Source organism: Aquarana catesbeiana, linkage group LG04 (genome assembly GCF_042186555.1).
Source record: "Aquarana catesbeiana isolate 2022-GZ linkage group LG04, ASM4218655v1, whole genome shotgun sequence".
In the NCBI taxonomy this organism is placed as follows: domain Eukaryota; kingdom Metazoa; phylum Chordata; class Amphibia; order Anura; family Ranidae; genus Aquarana; species Aquarana catesbeiana.
This window is the reverse complement of record NC_133327.1, coordinates 364768095-364787825: the sequence shown is the minus strand read 5'-3', so window position 1 is coordinate 364787825 and position 19731 is coordinate 364768095. Positions and strand designations below refer to the sequence as shown.

Genomic DNA, 19731 nt, shown 5'->3' with positions numbered 1-19731 from the left:
ATATACTTTAACTAAAAAACCTCTACATTTATAACCACTTTTGTCTAGTGTCAGTTGACCACTTGGTTGAACACAACAGTAAAAAAGTAAGAAAAGTTATGCAAGATAATAGTGCAGAGCCTTAGCATTAGCCTAAACCAAAAGCAAATATAAAAATTGATGCAGCTCTGTAGTTATTAAAACTGAGTTATATTTTCTTAAATATTAAAGTGGTTGTAAACCCTTACAGGCCACTTTTTGCTACAGGTAAGCCTAAAATGAGGCTTACCTGTAGCTACCCAGGATATCTCCTAAACCTGCACGGTTTAGGAGATATCCCCTGTAATTGCATGTGCTGGCGTCATCGGCACATGTGCACTGACACAAACTGAAGCAATGGCACGTATGTGCCGTTGCTTCAGTGAGTTTGCCGTTACCGCACGCATGCGCGGGAGTGACGTCTTTGCGGCTCCGGCCAATCACAGCGCTGGAGCCGCGATACCCGGAAGTAAACTCTGGGAGTGATGTCGCTGGCCTGTGCTGTGTACGGGCACCGCTGCGGGGGCTTCGATCTCAGGTGAGTATTACATAATGAGCTAGTATGCTATGCATACTAGCTCATTATGCCTTTGTCTTGCAGGTGCTGCTTTTTTTTTTTCTTTTTCAAAGTGAGTTTACAACCACTTTAACAGTGCAAGTACGTGAATTTGGTTCAGCCTGCTGCAGTTTCTGTACAGCAGAGCTCAGGATGGGAGAGGAAGAAGCAGAAAAAGCCAATAATTTCATGTAATGACAAGCAGCATTCTGAACCAAACTGACAGAGAGCTGAGCTCATGACTGTTCTGCTTTTCCTTCACTATCCAGTCACAGGCTTTGAGCAGGTTCATGAGAGCCTGGGCTCACAAGTAGTGGGTTAAATGATCCTGGCTGTCATTCATACTGGAAGACTGAGAACTTCTGGCAGCAAGATAGAAGTACATATTTTAATGGACTATCATTTTTTTTCTTTAATTATTTTTGACTGAAGTTTGCTTTAAAATGTAACTCAAGCCAAAACTTTTTTTTTAGCTTTGGACAAAAGGTTTAAAACCTGTACTAGATGTTTATTGTTGTCCGCTTCCACTATAACTAAAACGGGAAGTGGGGGGAATTTTCTCAGCAGGAACACATAAATAAGTAAACACCTGCAAAGCAAACAGCCTACTTGCCTTTAATAAATCAACTCCCAGCAATGAGTCAGGCCAAGTGTGTCTATAGAAATACTTCTAAAATTGGCCATTTTTAGTAAATTAAATAATAGAAAATTTCACACCTCTCACCAAACCAATCAAAGAACAACACATTGCAAGTGCTTTTCTATATAAGAGTTTACAGGATTTTTTTTTTACTGCCAAGGGCACACAGGAAATTACAAATCATTGCCATGCTGACAAGAGACATCTTCTGACAAGTCTGTTATCATATTAGGTGTGACCTAGGAATGTATGCAAGCATATCATAACAGAAGACGCTCAGACCTGTCTGCTTAATAAACCTGCTTCAACATTTCCGATTCACATCATGTGGTTTTCCAGTAACCAAATCAGTATTTGCGGCAAAATACTTAAATGGGACGTGATCAGGTATGCAGTGGCGGCTGCAGGTTTTTGTTTTTTGCGGCGGCAAACAATCCACCTGACGACACCCCCCCTCCCTCCCCCCCCTGGCTTCTCGACAGGCTGCGGGCGGCTGCTTTCTCGCTTCTCCTGCGCCTCCTCCTGGTGGCCAATCCGATCAGATCTCCTTTCGGTCAATCGGGTTAACGGGTCCCATGACCTGCTTCCTGATTCGACAGGAAGAGAATCATTGTTACAATAGTGAATATTCATTCACTATTGCTTTGGTGTGCAATTCATTCACACACAACTGGGTGGGCTTAGGGCGAAGTGCTCTGTGCCCCAAGTTCACCCTTTTTTGACGCCTATTAGAGCATCTGGCTCTAATCATGTGCTTCAAAAAAAAAAAAAACAAACAGATTGAAATCCATGTGTCTGGCACCCTGCATATAGATCAGGGGGCTGGACGCATAGATGGGGGGGCTAATGGACGGGTCGCCACTGCAGATATGTTAAACAGAATTATCTGTATATTTGCCACTTCCTGACTATGGAAGGTCTTATTTAGCACAATGACAAGGTAATTACTCTTCTTCTTCCACCTTTCAGAAAACTCTCAGCATTAAGCCTGCCATAGACAGATCGAAATTCGGCCGGACCAGCAAGTACCGGCTGAATTTTGATCCATCTATGGGCAGACTGGTTATACTGAAGTTGATCTATCAATCGACTTCAGTACAACCAGCCTGAAGTTTTTTTCTCTGTTCAGTCACTGCTGGCTATAGCCGCCAGCAATGATCATTGTATTCTGACGGCTGGGAAACCTCCTGCTGTTAGAATACAATAGCACAGCAGGAGGGAATCCCTCATCAACACTGACTGTGTTGATGGGGGAATGGAGTAATTTTCTTTCCTTCAACCCTTGTTTGAGCCTAGGTTCACACTGATGCGTGGAAAACACATGTGAGAGTTGCACAGGAATTGCACTGCATTCCTGTGCAAATCACATGCGATTTCTGTGTGGTGCAATTTCAGCCATACATTTTGCACCAAAATGGTGCAGGACTCTTTTTTTTCTCCCACACCTGAATCGTATCACATGGGCGTTCACACCCATGCGATGCGATTCTGGCAATCGCACTGCGTTTTGCAATCTGTTTCGGGGTGTCGTTAAGACAACATTGACACCAGCAGCAGGTCACATGGACATCGTGCGATTGCTTTGGTGTGCAATGCGATGCTGTAAAACGGAATCATGCATTTCCCGCATGGCATAAGTGTGAACCAGGGCGAAGGAAAGAAAATTGCATAATATATGGCCTGCCTTAGACTGATGGCATTTTGCAGTTACTCAGCTGGCCCACAGTGCTGGGATCTCACTCTACCAGTCTGTTTCCTGGTGTGCAGAAAATTACAGATAACTAATAAAAAGATATATTTAGTTATTCATACTAGCTGCATATTTTTAATGCATGCATAACTGGACTCATTTATAATATTTGATACTTGACACATTTATCATATCTGCTTAGCTTTAGATATAACTTTATGCACAGTCTGCCGCATCAACTATTAGATCCTAACTACACCACATTTACAGTGGATATAAAAAGTCTGCACACCCCTGTTAAAATGTCAGGTTTCTGTGATGTAAAAAAAAAAAAACGAGACAAAGAAATCATTTCAGAACTTTTTCCACCTTTAATGTGACCTATAAACTGTACAACCAAGTTGAATAACAAACAGAAATCTTTTTGGGGGCATAAGTGTACACACCCTCTTATAACTGGGGATTTAGTTGTGTTCAGAATAAAGCAATCACATTCAAACTCATGTTAAATAGGAGTCAGTGCACACATGCCATCATTTAAAGCTACCCCAAATAAAGTTCAGCTGTTCTAGTAGGTCTTTCCTGACATTTTCTTGGTCGCATTCTACAAATGCCATGGTCTGCAGAGAGCTTCCAAAGCATCAGAGGGATCTCATTGTTAAAAGGTATTAGTCAGGAGAAGGGTACAAAAGAATTTCCAAGTCATTAGATATACCATGGTACACAGTGAAGACAGTCATCATCAAGTGGAGAAAATATGGCACAACAATGACATTACCAAGAACTGGACGTCGCTCTAAAATTGAAGAAAAGACGAGAAGAAAACTGGTCAGGGAGGCTGCCAAGAGGCCTACAGCAACATTAAAGGAGCTGCAGGAACTTCTGGCAAGTACTGGATGTGTGGTACATGTGACAACAACCTCCCGTATTCTTCATATGTCTGGGCTATGGGGTAGAGTGGCAAGACGAAAGCCTTTTCTTACAAAGAAATATATCCAAGCCCGGCTAAATTTTGCAAAAACACATCTGAAGTCTTTCAAAAGCATGTGGGAAAATGTGTTATGGTCTGATGAAACCAAGATTGAACTTTTTCAAAACAATACTTCACATCATCAAAAGAACACCATACCCACAGTCAAGCATGGTGGTGGCAGCATCATGCTTTGGATCATTTTTTCTTCGGTTGGAACAGGGGCCTTAGTCAGGGTAGAGGGAATTATGAACAGTTCCAAATACCAGTCAATATTGGCACAAAGCCTTCAGGCTTCTGCTAGAAAGCTGAACATGTCATCTTTCAGCATGACAACGACCCAAAGCATACATCCAAATCAACAAAGGAATGGCTTCACCAGAAGAAGATTAAAGTTTTGGAATGGCCCAGCCAGAGCCCAAACCTGAGTCCAATTGAAAATCTGTGGAGTGATCTGAAGAGGGTTGTGCACAGGAGATGCCCTCACAGTCTGATAGATTTGGAGTGTTTTTGCAAAGAAGAGTGGGCAAATATTGCCAAGTCAAGATGTGCCATGGTGATAGACTCATACCCAAAAAGACTGAGTGCTGTAATAAAATCAAAAGGTGCTTCAACAAAAGTATTAGTGTAGGGTGTGCACACTTATGCAACCATATTTTATTTTTACTTCCCTCCACCTAAAAGATTTCAGTTTGTTGTTCAATTGAGTTGTACAGTTTATAGGTCACAATAAAAGGTGGAAAAAGTTCTAAAATGAATTATCTTTGTCTCATTTTTTTACATCACAGAAACCTGACATTTTAACATGGGTGTGTAGACTTTTTATATCCACTGTATGCTTATGTTGAGATGCTTTAAGTTAGTCAATCTATTCATTTTCAATGAGCCGTTTAAAACAAAAAGCACACCTTTATTTTTGACAATAAATTCAAATTTGTTCATAGTAGCATGGTACATTAGTATACCGTGTATGTTTTATATTCAGATTTTAAAAATTATGCAGCGATTCAGAACAAAGTAATTTACTATGTATAGTAAAATATTAGGAAAATAATAAAAATGATACCTACACGCCACTTAATACGTTAATAGACTGTATCTTCATTCCAAAACCTGTCTCTTCCATATTTGCTATGATCCCCAGGACATTGATGTTTGCTCCCTTTTCATTCAAGTCTTTCTCACTGTACATTATCATGTGGGGAGTTGAAAAGTCCTGAGAGGTAAGTATGAAAATTGTTTTACAAGGTTTTTAAAAAGTACACAAGAGCTGAATAACACACTAAGGATGACCAAGGATTACTCGTTTTTTTCAATCAGCAAGCAGGCTTATTGAAAAAACAAACAAACAAACAAGTGGATTCCCCCATCCACACAAGTGAGGTGGATAGAAGAAACCTCCCCACTGAGACATTGTATTCTGACAGTGGGAACTCTCTGCTGTCAGAATACAATGATCAGCGGCTGCAGTCAGTTTAGAAACACATGTTTCTAAAACATTTCTAACATTTCTGTTTAACAGAAGTCGATCGTTAGATTATTAGATATACCTAATAATGTGTGTGGCACAGGTTAGTTTTCTTTAATTGAGACTGAAATTCTTTTGAGCTGTTCCTTTTTTTATAACCAATTTGTGATTGCAATACAAATTTAGTAGTCCAAATGTAAAATACCTCTAACCATGAGAACATTAATTGCCTTTGCAGCAGAGAACTAGGAATGTGCAACTATGGGGTTGATTTACTAAAACTGGAGAGTGCAAAATCTGGTACAGCTCTGCATAAAAACCAATCAGCTTCCAGGTTTTCTTTGTCAACGCTTAAAGTGATTGTAAGGCTTAGTTTTTTTTTTTTTTTTTTTTTTTTTTTTAGAAATAACAATTTCATACTTACCTCCACTGTGCAGTTAGTTTTGCACAGAGTGGCCCCGATCCTTGACTTCTGGGGTCCCCGGGCGGCACTGGTAGCTCCTCCACACATCATATAACCCCCTAGGAGAAGCGCTCCCGTTACCTTGCGGGCAAGCTCCCGAGTCCAGCATTCGGTGTCCATGGACACGAATGTAGGACACGGCCCCGCTCCCGCATCATTGGATCTGATTGACAGCAGCGGGTGCCAATGACTGCGCGCTGCTATCAATCTATCCAATCAAGAGCCAAGACAATGGGCAGAGGGGAAGAGTGGATCTTCGGCGTGGGAATTATGGGACTCAGGTGAGTAAAACAGGGGGCCCTTCAGTGACAGAAGTTTTTTCACCCTAATGCTTAATGTTTACAACCCCTTTAATTGAGCCGGTGGAAGCTACAAGCTGATTGGCTACCATGCACAGCTGCACCAGATTTTGCACTCTCCAGTTTTAGTAAATTGTGTGTCAATCAGAAAGATATAGTCATTAAGTTAGTTTCAGTCAAATTACGCATAGCAAAGTTATTGTCTAATTAAATTATGCATAGCGGCACTGCTAAACTTGACCTGCGCTTAAAAGAAAATCTCTGGCCAGGAGTTAATGTACTGAAAGTACTCTTAGTAAACTCTTATAGGTTAAACATGCTGCATGAGGAACAACTTACAGATAAAATTGGACGTAATGACTGCAGTAATCCATTGTAGCCTCCCCAGTTACTCCACTCTTCATAATCACCTTCCTCCAGCAAGTACTGGTGACCTTCAAATCCAGGCTTCTCATAGCCCACCCACCTACATTTACAAAAAAATAAACCAGTAAATTTGAGCCTCAGTCCATACAGGATATAACATCACACACTCGGAACAATACCACATATAAACAAAGTGCAGGTGATGAGGAAGTGCACAAGATCAGCACCAAGTAGGCTTCTTCTATAACAGGGGCATATACTCAGAAATCCACTAAGAACTCTCAACAGGGGTATATACTCACAATCCACTAAGAACTCTCATAGATCCAACTGTAGAAAAGGGAAATCCTTCATCCTCTCCTGATCCTGCTGGTATTTCAAGGTTCTCAAATGTCATTGTTTCTTTGTCCAGCTCCACTTGTCTTCCTTCAAACATGGGTTTTTCAAAAATAATTATCTAACACATAAAAATTAAAATGTTTAGTCCAATGAAAGGAATAGGTGATATCAAATTTGTTTTATATGGTGCAATGTACCCCTTTATGCACATAATATAATATAGACAAATAGTCTTAAGCCGGCCATAGACGGTTTGAATCTCGGCCGGTTCAACAGGGAATTGCCAAGATTCAAACCATGTATGGGCAGGCTGATTGTACCCAAGTCGATCCATGAATTGACTTGGGTACAACCAGCATGTTGGATTTTTAGGATGCGATTATTGCCAGCGACTATTACTGCTAGTAATAGTCATCGTTTCCTCCTGGCCAAGACAGCTCCCTGCTCCCCCCTGCTGGAAAAACACAATAGCTCCACAATAGTATATAAAAAAGAAGCTCCACAATAGCGTCCACTCAGTGTTGACAGGAAAATCGAGTGATTTTCTTTCCTGCAACTATGGCCTGCCTAAGACTATAGAAACGTATCCACATCAAAAGGTGGGTATGGTCAAATTTCAATTCCAACAGTAGATCTGAAAGGGGTAATAAATACCAGGATTGTACCCAAGTGGATGGATCCACTTGGGTACAATCAGCCTGCCTATATATGATTATAATCTCGGCCGACCCTGTTGAACCAGCCGAGATTTGAATTGTCTATGTCCGGATTTACAGATACAACAGGCCCTTTTTGCCCTTTAACCTCCCCCTGGCGGTATGATTATGTCAGGTTTTTGATGCTCAAAGCGGTACAATGTTTTGCATGGAAATTTGGCGTTTTATATTGTAGGCCTGTAATTCTTAGGAATAACTCACTTAAATCTGTCCAAACAGGAGTCTAGTAGCCATCCCGGGTATGATAAAGTTTGAAACACGAAACCATAAATTATAATATAATAAATAACTATAAATAGTTATAACAAATAATAATAAAAATTATTCAATAATGTAATCAAATCAAAAACACAGAAATTTGCTCAGTTGCAGAATTGTCGTCATTACTTTCAGTGTTTGACAACGAATTTCCCTACAAATCACTACCGCTCAATTTTGCAAGTGATTCTAATTTATTATCTCTGTTTTCTAGCTGGTCTAAATCCACTTTTGACGTAAAGAGACACTTTTTGGTTGCTACAGACAATCTTACGTTTACAAGCAGAAAGAACAGTATATATAATATAAAACTGCATGCAGGGCACTAGACAAACCACTAGGGACAAAAGGGATGTGAAATAATTTGATACAGTAATGTAATCCGTAAGATTACAGTGTACTGTATGTGTTTTTTTATTTTCACTTTTTGAATTCTGCGCCCGCCTCCGTTCCTGTGCATCACAACACTCGCAGGGAACGGAGCCTGGCACTGTGATAGATCGAGCGGAGGACAGCTCGCACACACAGCAGGGAGACATTGCAGGATCCTGGGGATAAGTTAAGTAACTTTGCCTGGACACTGCGATGCAATTTCTAGTGCGGCTCTGGGTTACTGCTTTTGGTAATGAAAATTCACCCCGGGCCACACGGACTACCGCCAAGGAGGTCAAAGGCAGCCATAATGCTAGTGCAGCCCGTGCTGAAACTAAATTTGATACCCCTGCTCTAGAACATGTCTGGGCATTAGCTCTTTTGACTGGTTCCTGTACTAAGAAACAGCCTTTACTACCTCCCTGTGACATCATCACTTCCAGCAACTGCAAGAAGACCAGTTTCTACTGACCTAGTCATGCCTCCAGAACTACATATGCCAAAGAGCCTTTTACCTATATACATATGAACTAAATCACTAAAGGAGCTTAAAATCCCCACACAATTAGCTTTGTGAGCATTTACTTCTAATATCCAATCAATCAAAAAGCTAATTTCTGTTCACTTAATATACCCAGTCATGTGCAGATTAAATAAGTAAACAGGAATTTGCTTGTAACCTAACTGGATAATTTAATAAATAGGCCTCGGTGTGGGCAAGCTCTTAACAGTCAAGGCAGCATTACTGCTTTGCTGGAAAATAAGGAACCATATGCATATGAAGAGGGAAAGAGAGAGGTAGAAGATGAGGAATGTTCTGTAGTCCAGGAGGCAGCACTGACAATGATGGTTGGAATTCAGTGCAGTAAAGTATTGTGCTGTCAGCCCAAAGAGTAAGTTAAGAGCAAACTGGATTTCTGGCAATCAACAGGTATTTTTTTGTTTTTGCCGTCTTTTTAAAGGTATTAAACATGGAGAAATATGTATGCCTTGAAAGATGTACTGAAAATGTTTCTGTTATTTTGCCCTGATATACAAGGTAGTGATTAGTTTCCATTCCTAAATATTTTCACATTTTACTTTACAGTTCTCTCACCTTTGGTTCATAGGGGATTTCAACTTTGCGACTTCCCTGTAGAAAAAAAAAAAAAATGTAGTAAATGGCATGTACACAATAAAATAAAGGCAAAAAATAACAACATGCAAAAGTAGAGAGACACCATATTGATAATGGGTCCGTAACCAATTCTATCTTTAAATAGTGGCAGTTCTTTAACTGTAACTGTGCCGACTAAAGTTCTGCAACACTAAAGGCAGGCTGGTGAGGTTAAAGGTGTTTGTCCAATTCAGTAATTTACAACTGCATTGGGGAACGCAAGTATGTCTGCAGACCCTCTCTGATGCCCCTTGCCGAAGCCGGTTTTAGCCTAAGACAGCCTAGGCCTGAAGTGGCCTCCTTCTCTACAGGCACAAGCATGCAAGTTTACCGAATGCGTTAAGATGCCTTTAGCCACTTAAGGACTAGCCTCGTTTTGGATTTTAGGTGTTTAAAAATGTTTTTTTTTGCTAGAAAATTACCTAGAACCCCCAAACATTATATATTGTTTTTTTTCTAACACCCTAGAGAATAAAATGGCGGTCAATGCAATACTTTTTGTCGCACCGTATTTGCGCAGCGGTCTTATAAGCGCACTTTTTTTTGGGGAAAAAATTCACTTTTTTGAATAAAAAAAATAAGACAACAGTAAAGTTATCCCATTTTTTTATATTATGAAATATAATGTTATGCCAAGTAAATTGATACCAAACATGTCATGCTTCAAAATTGCGCCCGCTCGTGGAACTTTTACCTTAAAACTCTCCATAGGTGACGTTTAAAAAATTCTACAGGTTGCATGTTTTGCATTACAGAGGAGGTCTAGGGTTATAATTATTGCTCTTGCTCTACAGGTCGCGGTGATACCTCACATGTGTGGTTTGACCACCATTTTCATAAGCGGGCGCTACTCACGTATGCGTTCGCTTCTGCGCGCGAGCTCGTCGGGACAAGGTGCTTTAAAAAAAAATTTTTTTTCTTATTTATTTTACTTTATTTAATTTATTTTTTCACTGTTTAAAAAAAAAATTTTGATCACTTTTATTCCTATTACAAGGAATGTAAACATCCCTTGTAATAGAAAAAAGCATGACAGGTCCTCTTAAATGTGAGATTTGGGGTCAAAAAGTCCTCAGATCTCATATTTGGACTTAAATGCAAAAAAAAAAAAAAAAAAAAAAAATGACACAAAAAAATATGCCTTTAAGGCAAATGGGCGGAGCTGACGTTATGACGTCGCTTCCGCCCTCCTGTGGTATGGAGATGGGTGGGGGCCATTTTAGCCTCACTCGTCTCCATACCGAGGAAGTGACAGGTCCCGATTGCCTCAACCGCTACCGACGGCTCCGGTAAGCGGCGGAGGGCGCAGGAGACCAGCGGGAGGGGGGTGGCACCTCTCCCGCCGTCAATAACGGTGATCTCGCAGCGAACCCGCCGCAGAGACCACCATTATCGGAAAACCGACCAGCTCCTGTAAAGGTGGATACCTCGGTTGTGGCAGCAGCTGCTGCCATTACCAAGATATCCACCTTCAAAGTGCCGACGTATATGTACAAGAGCCGGTCGGTAAGTGCTTAGACATATTTATTTTTCAAATATGAAAAAAATTATGTTCAAGTTTTAAATAGGGAATGGTTAGAACCCAAAAATCTCAACCTTTTGAAATTCTCCTACTTTCTGTTCCAGTAACCAAGACACACAGTAAATCTCCTAAGTAGGAGCACAGACAGTAATAGAAACCTGACAGAAGTTCTAACTATTCCATGCTCTACCCAAAACAAAAAAAGTTGCACTTTATTGACTAGTAGTGATGACAAATTATAATCTCATACCCAACTACTGTTTAAAGTGTATGTTTAGCTTGTATATGAACAATGTAAGGAAGAATTAAAACCTGTCAGATTATTTTCTGCTGTGTACATCCGGTTGGTGAGATTTCCCTTCCATTCCTGTCCTGAACAGGGAATTTCTCTCTCAGACAGTTGTTAACAGAACAAGAGTCCCTACTGGAAGATTTCCCCTTTTTTTCTGTTCCAAAAAAGTTGGACTTATGCCGCGTACACACGGTCGGACTTTTCGTCTACAAAAGTCCAACGGACGCTGACGGACTAAAGCTGGCTGGTAATCCGATCGTGTGTGGGCTTCTCCGGACTTTCAACTGACTTTTTCAGCCTCAAATCCGACGGACTTTAGATTTGAAACATGCTTCAAATCTTTCCGACGGACTCGAGTCCGGTCGAAAAATCCGCTCGTCTGTATGCTAGTCTGACGGACAAAAACCCACGCTAGGGCAGCTATTGGCTACTGGCTATCAACTTCCTTATTTTAGTCCGGTGTACGTCATCACGTAAGAATTCGACGGACTTTTGTGTGATCGTGTGTAGGCAAGTCTGTTCGTTAGAAAGTCCGCCGCAAGTCCGTCGAAAGTCCGTCGAAAGTCTGTCGGACAGGCTGTCGGACTTTTGTAGCTGAAAAGTCCGACCGTGTGTACGCCCCATAACTCTCTCTTTATCCTCTTGACCATTGTCACTGGGACTAAAAGTGAGAGAAAGGTTTTTGCTTGCTTGTATTAGCCAAGTTTTAAGAATTAAACACCCAAAAGGTATAACACAATTCATTTAACCACTTCAGCCCCGGAAGGATTTACTCACTTCCTTACCAGGGCATTTTTTTGCGATACGGTACTGCGTCACTTTAACTGACAATTGCGCGGTAATGCGACGTTGTACCCAAACAAAATTTATGTCCTTTTTTTCCTCACAAATAGTTTTCTTTTGGTGGTATTTGATCACCTCTGCAGTTTTTATTTTTTGCTCTATAAACAAAAAAAGACCGACAATTTTGAAAAAAAAACAAAAAAATCTTTTTGCTGTAATAAATATCCAAATAATAATAATAATTTTTTCATCAGTTTAGGCCAATATGTATTCTTCTACATATTTTTGGTAAAAAAAAAAAAAATTGCAATAAGCGTATATTGATTGGTTTGTGCAAAAGTTATAATGCCTACAAAATAGGTGATATATTTATGGCATTTTAATTATACATTTTTTTTTTTTTTACTAGTAATGGCGGTGATCAGAGATTTTTAAAACGGGGCCACGACATCGGACACTTTTTTGGGACCATTGACATTTATACAGCGATCAGTGCTATACAAATGCATTGATTACTGTGTAAATGTCACACTGGCAGGGAAGGTGTTAACACTAGGGGGGCGATCAAGGGGTTAAATGTGTTCCCTGGGAGGCATTTCTAACTGTGGGGGGGATGGGACTGACTAGAGGGGGAGAAAGATTGCTGTTCTTGGTCACTAGAAACAGCAGATCTCTCTCTCTCCTCCCCTGTCAGAACAGGGACCTGTCTGTTTACATTGACAGATCCCCATTCTGGCTCTCTGTGGATCGATTGCGGGTGGCCGGCGGACATTGGCTCAATCGTCGCATGCGTCTACCACAGCTCTTAAAGCGGCCGACGTACACCTACGGCGGTGGCTGGTCGGCAAAAGGAGAACTAAAGGCTAAACTTTTTTTTGCATTTTGGATAACCTCTGTCAGATTTTTTTTTTTTTTGCCATCTGTGTCTCATTTCTGAGATTTCCCTTCGTTCCTGGTGCTATAGCCAAACAGGAAGTGAGAGGAAATCCCTGCAAATTCAGGGAATTCCTGGGGAACCCCCAGATCACCAGAACTAGTGTCCCCATTGGAAGATTTCCCTCTCTATTACTTTTCTGGAGACAACCCAAAATTTGGGATTTACTTTCACTTTCAAAGATAATGATAAACAGGACAATTAGAGAGAATGATTCTCCTTAACGTGGCACAGACAGCGATAAAAACTGACAAGCGTTCTAATCCCTTTACTCTATCCAAAACAAAAAAAAGGCTTTGCCTTTAGTTATACTTTAACTGTTTCAGTTTCAATATCTATAGCAACTGAGCTAATACAATCAATACAAGGATCTCACCATTTTTAAAGGCCTCAGTGATCCAATGTAAGCCTCTTGAGTATTCCAAAATAACAGGTCAGGGTATTCTCCAGGCTCCAGTATGAAGGGTATCCCTTGAAATCCAGATTCCTCATAGATTAGCCATCTATATAAAAAAAAAAGAAAATAAATATTCTCATATGCTAAATCTGGACCTAATAATAGTATCCAAAACATTTTTCTTTGGGTGGAAATGTTCCCTCATTTCCTCTACCAGTATCAATGCTCCCAAGCGGCTCTTTCATTCCCTTCCTCATCTGCATAATAACTCACTGCCAGCTCCTCACAAAAATTTCCTTTCCAAGCCCATCTTACATAACCACGGTGTGGCCTTGAACTGAAACAGGCACCAGGGGGGTTGAGTTGTTGAGCAATCCTTTGCTGCCTTGAAGATAGGCCCTGTCCTTGGTACTGTCAAGTCCCCCCTCCACTTCTTATTCCTACAAGTGCCCACTGCTCTGACCTCCAACCTCCAACCATGGTAAAAATGTTAGTAGTGAATTGTGGTTATTCAGGTGGAGATCATTTTAGAACCAACAGTGCTGGTAGCAAGAATCAGGGTGTACCACAATATTATGCAGACAGGGTAGGGCGGTCATGTGAGAAATGGCAAATGGTAAGTGCTGGCACAAATGAACAAATGCGGTACAGACTGGTACATGTTTGAAGACTGGTACTGAAAAAGGCAATTGTAATTAGGTCTGTCTGTGCAGCAAATCAATCAGCATTTTATTAAGAGGCTTTAATATGATCAAATACACAAAGCAAGGGAATCGCCTTGGGGAAAATGAAAAAAGACAGCAGCATCTATTCTGCTGAACATTACTCTTAACAACACACTTCTCCTATTCCTCTCTTAGGGGAGTTATGTTAATCTATCTGTTTAAGGACATGAGTTCCACTTCATCATTTGCTTCAGTACTTCAGTTAAAAACAAATGCAATGAATGTATGTTCCAACAGCTAATGCATTTCTATAACCGTGAGGGAATTGCTACAAGTGTTCTACATTACAGTGATTTATACAAAACTAAACCAGCTGTCTGACCAAACATTGTTTAATCTAACAAAGGAACATGGCTATTTAAACAAATGACGCACTCCACATTATTGATCCTATTCAAGAAAATCTGTACTACAGCAGCAAGTAAATTGCAAGTGGTAAATTATAAAGCAAGTAACTATATACAGTGGGGACGGAAAGTATTCAGACCCCCTTAAATTTTTCACTCTATGTTATATTGCAGCCATTTACTAAAATCATTTAAGTTCATTTTTTTCCTCATTAATGTACACACAGCACCCCATATTGACAGAAAAACAAACACAGAATTGTTGACATTTTTGCAGATTTATTAACCACTTCAGCCCCGGAAGGATTTACCCCCTTCCTGACCAGAGCACTTTTTACAATTCGGCACTGCGTCGCTTTAACTGCTAATTGCGCGGTCATGCAATGCTCTACCCAAACGAAATTTGCGTCCTTTTCTTCCCACAAATAGAGCTTTCTTTTGATGGTATTTGATCACCTCTGCCGTTTTTATTTTTTGCGCTATAAACGGAAAAAGACTGAAAATTTTGAAAAAAAATGATATTTTCTACTTTTTGTTATAAAAAAAATCCAATAAACTAAATTTTAGTCATACATTTAGGCCAAAATGTATTCGGCCACATGTCTTTGGTAAAAAAAATGTCAATAAGCGTATATTTATTGGTTTGCGCAAAAGTTATAGCGTCTACAAACTAGGGTACATTTTCTGGAATTTACACAGCTTTTAGTTTATGACTGCCTATGTCATTTCTTGAGGTGCTAAAATGGCAGGGCAGTACAAACCCCCCCCAAATGACCCCATTTTGGAAAGTAGACACCCCAAGGAAATTGCTGAGAGGCATGTTGAACCCATTGAATATTTATTTTTTTTGTCCCAAGTGATTGAATAATGACAAAAAAAAAAAAAAAAAAAAAAAATTTACAAAAAGTTGTCACTAAATGATATATTGCTCACATAGGCCATGGGCATATGTGGAATTGCACCCCAAAATACATTCAGCTGCTTCTCCTGAGTACGGGGATACCACATGTGTGGCACTTTTTGGGAGCCTAGCCGCGTACGGGGCCCCGAAAACCCAGCACCACCTTCAGGATTTCTAAGGGCATACATTTTTGATTTCACTCCTCACTACCTATCACAGTTTTGAAGGCCATAAAATGCCAAGATGGCACAACCCCCCCCCAAATGACCCCATTTTGGAAAGTAGACACCCCAAGCTATTTGCTGAGAGGCATGGTGAGTATTTTGCAGCTCTCATTTGTTTTTGAAAATGAAGAAAGACCAGAAAAAAATTTTTTTTTTTTTCTTTTTTCAATTTTCAAAACCTTGTGACAAAAAGTGAGGTCTGCAAAATACTCACTATACCTCTCAGCAAATAGCTTGGGGTGTCTACTTTCCAAAATGGGGTCATTTGGGGGGGTTTTGTGCCACCTGGGCTTTCCATGGCCTCCGAAACTGTGATAGGCAGTGAAGAGTGAAATCAAAAATTTACGGCCTTAGAAAGCCTGAAGGCGGTGCTTGGTTTTCGGGGTCCCGTACGCGGCTAGGCTCCCAAAAAGTCTCACACATGTGGTATCCCCGTACTCAGGAGAAGCAACAGAATTTATTTTGGGGTGTAATTTCACAAATCCCCATGGCGTGTTTGAGCAATATAACATTTAGTGACAACTTTGTGCAAAAAAAAAAAAAAAAAAAAAAAAATTTGTCTCTTTCCCGCAACTTGTGTCACAATATAAAATATTCCATGGACTCGACATGCCTCTCAGCAAATAGCTTGGGGTGTCTACTTTCCAAAATGGGGTCATTTGGGGGGGTTTGAACTGTCCTGGCATTTTATGCACAACATTTAGAAGCTTACGTCACACATCACCCACTCTTCTAACCACTTGAAGACAAAGCCCTTTCTGACACTTTTTGATTACATGAAAAAATTATTTTTTTTTGCAAGAAAATTACTTTGAACCCCCAAACATTATATATTATTTTAAAGCAAATGCCCTACAGATTAAAATGGTGGGTGTTTCATTTTTTTTTTTCACACAGTAATTGCGCAGCGATTTTTCAAACGCATTTTTTGTGGAAAAAACACACTTTTTTAAATTTTAATGCACTAAAACACACTATATTGCCCAAATGTTTGATGAAATAAAAAAGATGATCTTAGGCCGAGTACATGGATACCAAACATGACATGCTTTACAATTGCGCACAAACGTGCAGTGGCAACAAAATTAATACATTTTTAAAAGCCTTTAAAAGCCTTTACAGGTTACCACTTTAGATTTACAGAGGAGGTCTACTGCTAAAATTACTGCCCTCGATCTGACCTTCGCGGTGATACCTCACATGCATGGTGCAATTGCTGTTTACATTTGACGCCAGACCGACGCTTGCGTTCGCCTTAGCGCGAGAGCAGGGGGGACAGGGGTGCTTTTTTTTTTTTTTTTTTTTTTTTCTTTATTATTTTTTTGCTTTTTTATCTTATTTTTAAACTGTTCCTTTCATATTTTTTTTTAAATCATTTTTATTGTTATCTCAGGGAATGTAAATATCCCCTATGATAGCAATAGGTAGTGACAGGTACTCTTTTTTGAAAAAATTGGGGTCTATTAGACCCTAGATTTCTCCTCTGCCCTCAAAGCATCTGACCACACCAAGATCGGTGTGATAAAATGCTTTCCCAATTTCCCAATGGCGCTGTTTACATCCGGCGAAATCTAAGTCCTAAAATGCTCGTAGCTTCCGGTTTCTTAGGCCATAGAGATGTTTGGAGCCACTCTGGTCTCTGATCAGCTCTATGGTCAGCTGGCTGAATCACCGGCTGCATTCTCAGGTTCCCTGTTGAGACAGGAGAGCCAGAGAAAAACACGGAAGACGGTGGGGGGGGGGGGGGGCATTCCCTCCCACTGCTTGTAAAAGCAGTCTAGAGGCTAATTAGCCACGAGGATTGCTTTTACATGAAAGCCGACCGCTGGCTGAAAAGAATGATACCAAGATGATACCTAAACCTGCAGGCATCATTCTGGTATAACCACTCAAAGTCGTGAATGGCGTACCTGAAGACAAAAAAATGGTTAACAATAAAGCACAGTAAACGGTAAAGTATAAAAAATTGCATACCTGAAAAGCAAACATGATAAAACATAATAACAATAAAACATTGCAGAATAGAATACAGTAAAAAAGAGCAGAACACCAGAGAGAGAATAGAGAGAGAGAGAACAATAAAACGACAACTATTTTTTTTTATTTTTGTTTGTGTTTTTTTTTTTTTTTTTACACTTTTTTTTTGTAACTGTAACTTTTATAACTGTAACCGGTTCCAGGTTCAGGTCTCTCAAAATGCGATGGCATCTTGGGAGACCCTGTGAAAGTGTGTCCTAGTCTGTGCAATGCTGTACCCTACGCTAATACTCAACTAGTGAATGGTAGCGTTCAAAACATTCACCAATGCAAAGACCAGGATTATCAGGACAGGAGGGACAATAATAGCGGGTGTCACGTCTATATACGCGCTTGCTGCAGACACATCTTTTTTGGGGGGGTTCATTGGGTAGGGGTACTCGGGAGGACATATAAATGCCTCTCATGCAGCCGACTGCATTTGGTTGGGGATGTGAATGGGGGAAATACGGGCGCTGCAGAAGTGGTGGGTTCCCAATTAGGATTGGCGAATGCAGCAGGAAGGGCATTATGGGCACGACGGGCCTGTGTTTGTCTTTTTGGTGGCAGCGGGACACTACTTGTGCTTGCCACCTCACCAGCTTGAACTGCACTTATGGGACTCGCCACGTCACCAAGTGTTACTGCAGTGCTGGTATGACTACGACTGGGGTGTACTAGGCCGCTGGCGCTTGCCAGTTCACCAAAACGCTACAAAAAAAAGTGACAGTGATCGATCGATACTGCACTTGGGTGGGCTGGGCTGGGCCGGGCGGAGGGGCAAAACGCAGGTGCTAGCAGGTATCTGGGCTGATCCCACTAACACTGCGTTTTTGGGAACCCTAAACTGCTGGGGATGCTAGTATAGATCTGATCGGATCAGATATTGATCCGATCAGATACTATACCACTAAGGGAGGTGTACGGTGTGTGCGTGGGTGTTAGTGGTACTGGCGCTAATCTGACGCTGCTTGGGGCTGGTGCTTGCCAGTTCACCAAAATGCTACCAAAAAAACTGTTAGCGATCGCAGGGATCAGGCCTGACTCTGCGAACGCTGCAGTTATGCGTTTAGTGTTTTGTAAGTGACAGTGATCGATCGATACTGCACTTGGGTGGGCTGGGCGGAGGGGCAAAACGCAGGTGCTAGCAGGTATCTGGGCTGATCCCGCTAACACTGCGTTTTTGGGAACCCTAAACTGCTGGGGACGCTAGTATAGATCTGATCGGATCAGATATTGATGTGTTCAGATACTATACCACTAAGGGAGGTGTACGGTGCGTGTACGGTGCGTGCGTAGGTGTTCGCGGTACTGGCGCTAATCTGACGCTGCCTGGGGCGACGCATATCACCGCCGGGCGATCAGGGGGCTAAACCTTTATTCAGTAATAAACGGCGGGTGCCCTGACACTAAAAAAAATAAACAAACTAACCAGCGTCACCCGTAACAGTTATACGGTGATCAGTGGTGAAAGGGTTAACTAGGGGGCAATCAAGGGGTTAAAACATTTATTAGGTAGTATATGGGGGTCCCTGTCGCTATAAAACGCTGACAGCGAACCTAAATATTTACGTTCCTAACTAGCGTCACCAGCGACACTAATACAGCGATCAGAAAAATGATCGCTTAGCGACACTGGTGACAGGGGGTGATCAAGGGGTTAAAACTTTATTAGGGGGGGTTAGGGGGGTACCCTAGACCTACAGGGGGCTAATACTAACTGTCCTACCACTGCTAACTGTCACAAACTGACACCATGCAGTAATCAGGAAAAAAACAAAACAAAACAAAAAAACCTGCTTGCTGTCAGTTTGTGACAGGGGGGGGGGATCGGGGGTGTTTAGTGTGCCTGGCATGTTCTACTGTGTTGTGTGTGTGTTGGTGCACTTACATGTCTTCTCTCCTCGGTGCTGGAACGGAAACTGGCCAGCCGAGGAGAGATGACATCACATCCTCTGCCTCTGTGTACTATACAGAGGCAGGGGATGTTTCTCATTGGCTGGGAGCGATCGCGAGGGGGGGGCCACGATCGGATGGTCTCCCCCTCGTCTCTCAACTCTCCCAGCCAAACGCCGACCGCCGATGGCACCGGGGGGGGGGTCCGATCGGACCCCCCGCCCGCGGGAAGGCAATCACGTACCAGGTACGTGATTTTGCCTGCCCGTGCCGCTCTGCTCACGTATATATGCGTGAGGCGGTCGGCAAGTGGTTAAAAAGAAAAACTGAAATATCACATGGTCCTAAGTATTCAGACCCTTTGCTCAGTATTTAGTAGAAGC

The 19731-nt window shown here is 41.4% G+C and overlaps 1 protein-coding gene across 3 annotated transcripts in view; it reads right to left on the bottom strand.

Annotated features, from left to right (window-relative positions):
- The window catches only part of CRYBG1 (crystallin beta-gamma domain containing 1), a 343574-nt gene that overhangs the window by 29498 nt on the left and 294345 nt on the right, over positions 1-19731 (bottom strand). For all 3 annotated transcript variants that reach the window (XM_073627016.1, XM_073627017.1, XM_073627018.1), the window contains 5 exons: positions 13219-13345; positions 9252-9287; positions 6773-6927; positions 6444-6570; positions 4945-5090 (listed from right to left, as the gene is read on the bottom strand). In XM_073627016.1, coding sequence (XP_073483117.1) covers positions 4945-5090; positions 6444-6570; positions 6773-6927; positions 9252-9287; positions 13219-13345 — 591 coding nt within the window. The remainder of the gene's footprint in view (positions 1-4944; positions 5091-6443; positions 6571-6772; positions 6928-9251; positions 9288-13218; positions 13346-19731) is intronic.